The sequence below is a fragment of the Falco naumanni genome, chromosome 2, assembly GCF_017639655.2.
Source record: "Falco naumanni isolate bFalNau1 chromosome 2, bFalNau1.pat, whole genome shotgun sequence".
Taxonomy (NCBI): Eukaryota; Metazoa; Chordata; class Aves; order Falconiformes; family Falconidae; genus Falco; species Falco naumanni.
In genome coordinates this window covers 82,359,803-82,369,990 of record NC_054055.1, presented here as the reverse complement: position 1 = coordinate 82,369,990, position 10,188 = coordinate 82,359,803, and the positions used below count along the sequence as shown (strand labels likewise).

At 47.3% G+C, this 10,188-nt stretch overlaps 1 protein-coding gene across 19 annotated transcripts in view; it reads left to right on the top strand.

Annotated features, from left to right (window-relative positions):
- The first annotated feature begins 1,239 nt into the window (after window positions 1-1,239).
- KDM6A (lysine demethylase 6A) overlaps window positions 1,240-10,188 on the top strand; it is a 162,955-nt gene continuing 154,006 nt past the window's right edge. For 8 of the 19 annotated variants that reach the window (XM_040585261.1, XM_040585258.1, XM_040585256.1 and 5 more), the window contains exons 1-2: window positions 1,303-1,554; window positions 1,819-1,882. In XM_040585261.1, the coding sequence (XP_040441195.1) occupies window positions 1,394-1,554; window positions 1,819-1,882 (225 nt within the window). In that variant the 5' untranslated portion in view covers window positions 1,303-1,393. Of the gene's footprint in view, window positions 1,555-1,818; window positions 1,883-10,188 lie in introns of all 19 variants that reach the window. The other 11 variants (XR_005826587.1, XM_040585243.1, XM_040585242.1 and 8 more) reach the window with 5 other exon arrangements.

The window sequence follows — 10,188 nt, the reverse complement described above, 5'->3', positions numbered from 1 at the left end:
CCCCCCCCGTGGGCAGCACGCCCCGAGCCCCGCCACGCGCTCGTCCGTCGGCGAAGCGGCGGCCCCACGGCCGATGGCGCGCGCCCCCAGGAAAATCCCCGCCTGCCGCGAGTGGGCGGCGAAAGCCGCAGCCGGACAGCGGCACCCCTGCTCCCCAGGGCGGGCGAGGCCAACCGCCGCGCCACGGGCCCTGCCCTCGCTCCGGCCACGCCACCCTGCTGCGGAGGGCGTTACCTGCCGCCCAACCGCCCCTCGGGCGCCAGCGCCTCCGCCTCCTCCTCCCGCCCGCGGCCCGACCGCACGGAGCCCCAGCCAGCGCCGTCCCTGCTCCCCGCGCGGGGAGGCCACTATTTTCCGGGTGTGCCAAGAGCGCCCCGCGCCCAGGCCGGGGCAAGGCAGGGCGAGCGCGAATGCCCGCAGCCAGCGCGGCACGGCCCCCGCCCGCCAGGCGCTAAACGAAGCCCGCTTCCTCAGCGACCTCCGCTCCCCCAGCCTGGAGGCCCAGTTACGCAACTCCGCCCGTGAGCGCAGCCCTCCCTCCTCCCACCCCCAACGCCCGCCACTCCTGAAAACTCCCCCCTCCCCCGCCTTCCCGTCGTCCGGTTTTTAAAGGCGCACGCAAACCTGCTGGCGCTGGGAAATCGAAAAGCTGCTCTGACTGACGGCTCTCTGGCCTGTCACAAGCCGCGAGTCCCAGGAAACCCGCCCCCTCCCCTCGGACGCCGACCAATGCGATGAGGCCTGCGAGGGAGGCGGGCGCCGTAGGCCAACCAAGCCGAAGCGCCGCGGTGGAAGAGCGCTATGACTGACGTAAGTCAACAAAGGTCACGTGCGGCGCTGCGGAGGCGGCGATTGGCTGCGTGGGCCCGGGCGGGCGGGCGGGGAGGGGGGGGTCACGGTGGCGGCGTGGGGTTCGCTGTGTGACACAATTACAACAACTTTGGGCAGCTGCTGGGGAAGTTTGTACAGGCGGCAAACACACCCCGCGCGGCAGGGCGGGCGGGGCCCCTGTCACCCCGGCTCCCCGCACCCCTCGCCGCCGGGGCGAGCGGCGCCGCGGCGATGTAAACACCGCTCCGCCGCCATCCGCCGCAGCAGCCGCCGCCTCCTCCTCCTCCTCCTCCTCCCCCCCCCCCCCACCTCCCCCGAGTCTCCAGCGCTGGGGCTCCCTCCCCCCTCCCTCCTCCTCCGAGCAGCGGGGCTTCCCCCCGCCTCCCTCCCTCTCCCCTCCCTCCCTCCCTCCCTCCCTCCCCCTCCCTGCCGGCTGTTGTTGTTGTAATAAAAGTTGTGGTGTGTGTGTGTGTCGGGCACCCCGCCCCGCCCGGCGCTGGGGGGTGTTGGGGGCGCGCAGGGGGGGGGGGTTGCGATCGTGAGTTAATTACGCTGCGTTTCCATGAAATCGTGCGGAGTGTCGCTCGCCGCTGCCGCCGCCTCTGCTGCTCCTTTCGGTGATGAGGAAAAGAAAATGGCGGCGGGGAAAGCGAGCGGCCAGAGCGAGGAGGACTTCGCCAGCTTGACAGCCGAGGAGAGAGAAGCCCTATCCGGTCTCGACAGGTACCCGCTCCCCACTCCGCCCCGGCCGCCTCCGTGTCCCGGCTCGGCCCGCGCTCCCTCCGTGTCTCCCCCCTCCCCTGCCCGCGGCTCCCCGCTCGGGAGTGCGTGTGTGCCCGTGTGCGGGCTCCCGGCCGCCGCCGCCGCGCTCTGCCCTTGCCCGCCGGGAGCGAGCCTGCCTGCCTGCCTGCCTGCCCGTGCGGGGGGCTGACTCTCGCTAACGCCTGTGCCTCTCTCCCCTCCCTCCCGCCCGCTCCCCTTCTGCAGCCGACTCTTCGGATTTCTGAGGCTTCATGAAGATGGCGCCAGAACGAAGGCCTTGCTGTTAAAGGTAAGCGCGAGGGTGGATGTGGAGCGGGGCTGGGGGGGGGAAGGGGGGAGGGGAGGGAGCCGGCCCGGCCCAGCCGCCCCCTCCCTCCGGTCCCCCGGGTCCACACGGTGAGTGTGTGCGTGCGAGTGTACATCTGGGTGCGAGAGTGCGTGTGTGGTGGTGGGGCGGGGGGGGCACCCGCGGCCGCACGTCCCCGCGGGCGGCAGGGCGCTCTGCCTCGCCCCCCGCCGCGGTCTCCCCACGCGTCGCTGCCGCCTTTGCCCCTTCCCCCCCTCCCCCAACTTCCCCGCCGCGCACTCGGCGCGGCTCTCCGCGCGGGAGGAAGCCGAGCGGGGCCGGGTGTGGGACGAAGGGAGCGCGGCCTTGCGGGTGTCCGTCCGGCTCCGGGACGGGAAAGTGCCTGCGCGCCGGGGCCGGAGCCCGGGGCCGGGAGCAAACGCCCAGCGGCGGGGCGGGGGAGGGGGCGCGGGGGCGGGAGGGAGGGGGAGGAGGAGGAGGAGGTGGCGGCGGCGCGGGGGGGGAAGGCGCGCGCGAGGCGCTGCTGACGTTGGCCTCTCCCCGGACCCTCCCTCGTGATTTTCGCCCCGCGCGGCGGGGGCCGGCGGCTGCGCGCGCCCTGCCCGGCGGCGGTTGCGCCCGGCGGCGCGGCGGGGGGCGAAGCGGGCCGGGGGCCGCAGGGAGCGGGGCCGGGCCGGGCGCGGCGCTGAGGGGCTCCCGGAGCCCGGCGCCGAGTGACTTGTTTACTCTCCGGGCCCAGCTGCCGCCAGCGTGCCAGGTCCTCGTCGAGCGCCGTGTCCCGCCCGCCGGGCCCCGCGCCGTCCCCGCCGCCGGGCGGCTTGTCAGGGAGCAGGACGGCCTGCAGGTTGCTGGAGCCTGCCCGGCCTTTTGAGAGAGATGTTTGTTTGTGTGAAAAGTTGTTGGCCCTGTCATTTAGTTAAGTAATGGCTGCTCCTGTCGGCCCAAGATGGCCGGACAGGGAGGAGAAAGAAGTGTGTGGGGGGGAGGTAAACACGAAACAAATACCGGGAACGAATATGCACGTCGGCTGGAGTGTGAAGCCCCCGGTGAACGTTGAGGGAAACTCTTCTGCGCATTGCAAGTTCTTTCTGGGTGCTTTCCTGCTGCAGGCAGGGCGTTTGCAGCGCCGGTGTCCTCCTTATCAACCTGTAGCACATTTCTGCTGCCCGCCCGTAAGCTATTGACAAAGGCTGTGCGGGCGGAGTGTCTGCCGGTTGTATTTAAAGACCGAATGCGAAGAAAGCGTTTTTCTGACAGATTAAGTCGAACACTGTTTTTAAAAGACCACACGGTTGAAGCAGAGGACTGGGTTGTTCTGGTTCCTGCTTTCTGACTTGTTCCTGTCAGTAGCGTTGCATTTGACACTTTGTTCATCCTATTGTTGTGCCCGTGCTGTGTGCTGATACTTTCCCGTGGAGATTTTTTTTTTTTTTTCTCATGCTGTTCCTGGTTGATCTGAAGACCTCACTCTAAAGCGTGTTGAATCTGGTAGCCTAGGCCCTTACTTGTGTTTAGATGTTTATTTCTGGCATGATTGGAGAAGCTCAATGTCAGGACGTGGGGGGAGGGGGCAGGGATGGAACGAAAAGCAAGTACACTTTTCTTTGTGCTTATGTTTTAAAAAAATGTCGTGGTTTCCTTTTGATTTTCGGAGTTATTTATAAAAATACTTCTTCCGATAAGTCAGAAAGGCAAGGGAGTGACATGTCAGATGAGTTAAATAATGTACGTTAACTGTTAGTGGACCAGAATTAATGTCTGCTCTGTGAATGCTGTTGAGGCCATCGGAAATATTGGAGAGAGTCATGTATGGGATAGACCTTAAGGATGCCAGATAGAACATAAAAGCAACATATATAATTAGATTGTCTGTCGCATAACATGACTAGGTTAAGTTTTATTTTGCGTACTGTAAAATTAAGTAACGCAGACAGCAATTCAGCATATTAGGTGAGTTTTGAGTACTTTCCTGCATATAATGTATTTTCTTTTCTATGCTAGTCGAAAAAGATTGTATTTTAGAATATACAGTCTTGTTTGAGATGACTGAAGTTGTGGGGCATTTTGATAATTTTGAAGTGTGTTTCTAGAAATATCGTGTGTTCTCCTACAGTGTCAATGTATGAATCCATGTACCAAGTACTAAAAAAAAACCCCCACAAACCCCCAAACCCCACCAAATATATTGCTATTTTACCTCGGTTTTCTGACAATGTTTTGGACATTTATGAATTGCAAGCTAACTCACAAGCATGTTCTTCATAAAACTTGACTCTGAGAAAAGTAAATTGTTAAGGAAGTAGAATGATTAAAATGTTACTGTTCAGTGCAAAGATGTTTTGAGATTAATTTCTTGGCTTGAACCAGGTTTGATTTTGTTTGTGCTTTTTACTTTTCAGGGAATGTGTGTGTATTTCAATTACTGTTACCGATAAGGAAGGAGTTCTCATTTTAAGATATTTTTTACTTAATTCCTTGTTTCTGTGTGTGCACCTTCAGTTTACACTGTATGAGAAGGTTTAGGGTCGTCATTCTAGCAGATAGCTCTTAATTCCATGTAACAGTTATTTTTATTGTAGAAAGTGTGGCCATAGATATGTGCATTTAATTAATAGGTTTTACAGCGATAGTAACAAAATCTTCCCTTTTGTGCACGGAGCAACAACAGCTAACAAAGACCTTAGACTCCATAATTATGAAATCCTAACAGATTGATTTAAGAATCTACAAGCCAGCGCATTGTAGAGTAATATGAGAGATAGGTGCAAGTAAAGCAGGTAAGGAAAACCATTGAGTCATGTTTCCAAAGGAATCCTTCACAAAGGGAAAAATTTATCAGTACTCCCCTCGATGTGAGAATAGTCCACCTGCTACTGAACCTTTTAAAAAGGCAGGCTGTAGCAGCATCTCTTCTGTGAGCGCCTGACAGTGTTCCCTGGTTACCTGTGGCGAAGGTGGTAGAAGTGTACACATCTGAGGAGACTGTTGCAGGGGGAGATGAGGTCCTGGGTTGCAAGTGTTGAGGGAACTGCTCTGTTACCTGCACAGGTACTTGTGCAGCAGCAAGATTCTGTTGTGGGTTTGAATTTGGTGCCTCAGTACAAGGAGGTACTACTCTTGGTTTTCCTGGGGTTCACTCAGCAGGCAGGCAGTGCGTTGGCTGAAGTCACTTGCCAGGCCCACCAGGAGATTTCATGAAGCCTTTGCAGTGGGAACTCTGATTTAATGAAGCCACACCCTGACAGAGTTTAGTAAGAACAACTCTGGGATCTCTTTCGGGGATGGAGGGAGCTTCATGTCTGGAGCTTTAACATAGTTGTGGGGTTCATTCATGCTCCAGGTTTGGATGGCAGTCTCCCTTTTTCCATAGTTTTGCTCTGTAGGATGTATGGTGGTAGTCTCGTGAACTAAACTGAGTCCTGCTGCTGGGTGTAGCAAATCAAATGAGCAGATAAGACATCAGATCTATACAATTTTATGAATTATTGAAGATATAGACTAAAGGTCAGGAATATTGTATTGTTGCTCCATGTATTGAATATGTGATAAGCCAGAAGAAATCAAACTTTCCTGTAATGGTGTACGTGCTGTTAGTATGTGTGACAGAAGAATAGAATTTTCTGTTGCCAAAAAAATTATATTTATTGTGCAGAAAAGGAGCTTGAAAATAATAGTTTGCAGCCAGTGTGGTTTTGGGGGAGAGGGAAATTGAGAGTTCACCTCTTAAATGGGTTTAAATGCTGAAAATCCAGTGTAGCCAGTCTTGTACTGGAGAAAGTGCTCACTGTTACGCTTTTGTAGTTGACAAGAACATTAATGTGAAGGAGCAAAAGAACCCCCAAAACAAAAACTAAACCCCTGCTGTTATCTTGATGTCTCTCTCCCAGGAAGATGTTGTTAGCAGGAGGTGATGCTTAAGGACTGGGGGGGGTGGGGGGTGTGAGGAGGGAGAGAGGGAGGGAGAGAACATCCTTTGTATTGGAAGTGAATTGCAAAACATTTCCTTTTTTTTTCTTCTTTTTTTTTTCCATATTTTTTATTTTTAATGGTACTTCCAATGTTTAGCCAAAGTTGACTTTCTTGCAGTGATAAGCCTTTGTTTCGTAAGCTATAATTATTTGTCTTACGTACAGATTTAGGGTGATGTAGCTGGTCTAATGTATTGGGCATAAGATGCTTGTTAATTCCTATTCATTGAGTTTAATCAGTTTGTCATATCCTGTAGACAAAATTTGAAGCATGTTTCCATTTAAAAGTATTGATGTTGACATCAATTTAAAGAGATATGAAGTAGTTTCATGCAATATGCCAGTTTTTGGTCTCTGTGTAACCTTTTGTGGTTTTGCAGCCCTTTTGTTTTCCGTCTGATTTTAAAAATGGTATTTCCTTTGTGTAAAGGCCACATGTGTTGAAAAAATTAACAGTAATTATCTGTGCTTTTTATTAAGCATACAAAGTAAGTGCAGGCTGACAATATTCTTTCATCTTTCTTGTAAGTGTCGCTTGTTTAAAAATAGTTTTGGACAGTGTGAATTAGTATTTATTGACTTTTTCCCTTTAGTGTTGACATTAATGATAATTTTCTACTAATCTATAATTAAATATCCTATTTTAATTATAACAGACTGCCTGAAAAATAATTATGCAGGAAAAAATTTAACAGATTAGTCTAGGTGTAATAAAGTTGTTTGGTTTTTTTTTTAATAACTTTGGAAATGCTTTTGGCTTAATTTATTTTCATCAAAACAAAGAAATACTGCTTTGAAAAGAATTATGGTGTTTGTCTTATATAATGGCAGTGCTGGGAATTGAGAAACTGGGAATTGGTACCATGAGACATTTGTAAAGTATTCCACAAAGTGCGCAGACTCTAGTTTCTGTAAACTTTTATCTGAGCTGTTCCTTGATTATTCTTTTTTTTTTTTTTTTTTTAAAGTAAGTTCTGCATTTCTTATTCTTTGTTATCTGGCAGACTGTCTGCTACTATGGAACAATTTGAAGTTGGTTAAAATCTTGTAAATTGTGTTATGGGTGGAACTGGTTTTCCATCTCCTTTTGAAGGTGTCTGGAAGTGGAGAGATTTTAAGTAAAAATTAAGTCTGTTTATTGGATAACTTGGACTGACACGGATTTTTTTTTAAGCTTGGTATTTGTATACAATTTGGGCTTTATGTTAATAGGGTAGGGTTTTTTAGGATCCAATTAAGGTGTAATGGATGACATATTCTATAGTTCATGGTTGTGTCAAGTTTATATTTTAAAATTACAATTACAGTCTATGTGATATTTATGTATCCTGGAACTTAAAGACTTCCGTTATAGGTTTGCAATATTTGCACATCATCTGGTGTTAAAAACAACTTTCTTTTTTCTTTTAATGGACGTTATACTGTACTTTAAGTGTGAGATACTTGGCACGTTTTGATACTCTCAAAACTAGTGTTCAAGGCATAGTTCTTTCAAATGGTTCTTTTTATTGCTCAACAAATAGATTCTTAACTGTTTTGATTTACTTTAAGTTTAAAGTGTAGTATTGTTACTACTTGCTGAAGGCAAGGAGATTTATGAAGTTCCAAATGTTACAGTTGTCATTTTAATATGTCAGTGAGCAGGCAAGAATGGACCTTATCTCTGCAAACAACACGCTTTTGAAGAAGTGTAGTTAAAGATTGCAGGACAGCTAGCATATTTGTATTTGCATCTCAGTAAGCTTTATGTTTGCTATTGGGAGATTATTAATAGGGAATACAGTATAAGATTTTTCTTTGTTATAGTAGCTTTTCATGTTTCTTATGGAAAAAATGTTACATATTGTAGCTTCCAAGTACTGGTCTACTGAGTCTGGAGGCTGAAGTGGTGGTTTCTTTTAAGTGATACATGTGCACAGACTTAAGTAATTCGTGCCCTACTGACTTCATAATTAAAGAGACAAGGTGGGCAGCAGTTCAGGATGGAGAAGAGAGAGAAATACTATATTTTAGCAGCTGAGGAACAGAGGTTTTGATAAATTATTTAATTTTTGGAAGTGTAAAGAAAACCAGTGGCGAGGATGGGAAACAATTGTTTTTCTTGAATTCCGTTCCAGTAATTTAACCACTAAAATCCTGCCATTGACCCATTTGTGCATTATGATACTTGCAGACTCTAGCTGTCACGTTTTTATACAAGTAATCTCAGGTACTGCATGTGAAGAAGAAGTAGACCATCTAAAGCTTTTCTCTATACATAGTATTCAGGTGTGCTTTCTGCTTGTGAAGAGCATGGCGCTCTGCCTCTTGTCAGCTTTTTATAGCTGTTTGTTCACTGTAGTGGGTTGAGTGGACTTGATGATTACAGAGGTAAGACTATCTGCAAATGCTGATACCATCTGAAATAAGTGTTGAAAGTATGATGTAAAAGCTATACCATATGTTTGTTACATCTTTTTAGAAAAGAGTAGTTGTTTCATACTTGGATAACTCTGTGTGTTTAGAACCATTTGTTTTTATTACATTAGTAAGATGATACAAAATTAAGGAGAGTAATGGAAAATATTTACAGCTGTAAAGTGATTTTGTACTGATTACCATTTGTCACAAGACTTTCCAGTGCCAGAATTATATGGTGTAGCCCACTGTTCTTTATCCCACTGAGAATTAGGCAAACTTCGGTTCTGTGGAGAAATGAAGCTTTAGTTTCCAGCCTTACAGATGCATGAGTTGAACTTCAGGTTGTTGTCTGGTTAGTGAACAAATATTGTTGTTCTTGGTCCTCAACTGATACTATTTTTGGGTAATGGGAGGGATTTTGCGGTATTTTGAACAGTCTGAAAGGGAAGGAAATGTGTGTATTTGTAGTTTGAGGCTACTAAAATAGTTGTGTAAAAATTACTTACTGCTGTAAAGGGCTTAGATCAGATTCTGCAGAAATTAATTAAACAGATGGCCTGTCAATCTGAGGTTAATACATATCTGAACTAGGTGACAGGTTTTAGTATTGGTTCAGATAATTCCAGAAGATAAGCCATTATTGTGCTCACTCTGGATGCATATAGGTATGTGTATATGACTTACAGCCCTTTAGTTTCACACTTAAGTTGTACATGTAAGTACAAGATATATAAGTTACTTTTTGTTTTAACTTCCCTTCATGGTGAGTTTCTGCAGCTATAGTGTTTGAAGTGTAATGTTTGAGTCATGTGTCTTTACAATTAAAAATCGAAGTGGTGCTCATTAAACTCCAGGTGTCATTATAGAGACCAGTTGACTGTCTTTGCTACAAGTGTTAACAACGTTAATCTTGTTCACTAGCAGAATACTTCTTTGTAGTTAAAACCAGACAAAATTGAACTGTCGTCCTGTATGGAGCTCTGCAGAAGGCTGCCAGGGTTTGTATAGGTGTACCTGAGAGGATAATCTTACAGAAACACTTTTGTTACGTGTAAAGAGAAGAACTGTGATAGTCTTATCTGAGTTTTTTGGACCAGGGAAGTTATGTAAAGCAAGAGAAAATAATTAAATATTTTATTGCATGTTTTTGATTTACAGATAGGCATGTTATAGAAATATCCATAGTAGTTATAATTTCTCTTGTGGAAAAGCTGTTTTCAAGATTGGCCTGTTTTGAGACTAGGCTATTCAAAGCTTGTTTTCCAGACTAGTTCTACTGATACTGTCAAAAGTGGTATGGACCATTTGGTAGTTTGACTGTGGACCTCATAAAGGTTGTTGAATGGTACATTTTTAAAATGAGCCTCTCAGCATTTTGCAGTGGATCAGATATTATTCTGGATACTGAATACTATTTGTTGTATCTAAAGAATGATAGGGAAGTGTGCCTCATGTAAATAAAATACTGTGTTAGTGAACAAAAAGCACCTTAAGCATGTTTGGGAGTTGGAGAATATGCTTTCTCAGATACACTCACTTCAGGGTATGAGAGGATGCATGGATTACCACCAGAGCTATTTTGACAAAATAGCTTCCTTTATGGTTTGTGCATTTGCTACGTAGTGTTCACGGAAGAAGCTTGTTTAATTAAGATGTAGAATTAAGAACTCATTTATAGCTTTGTAAAGGGAGTGACTAAAAGTGTGTTATGAATTACAACCAGAACACTATATGTCTGCATATGAATTTCCTTTGTGGTAGGTTGTTAAATTAATTGTTGTTTGTTAAAATGGCTTTAAGTCATTTCCTTTTCTCACAGTGGCATTTTGAGGATTATGATTCACTTCTCAATATAGATTGGTTATTAAAGTCTGAAGCAGATTGATTTGTCAGTGTGCTTTCCATTAAATGTCTGCTTGC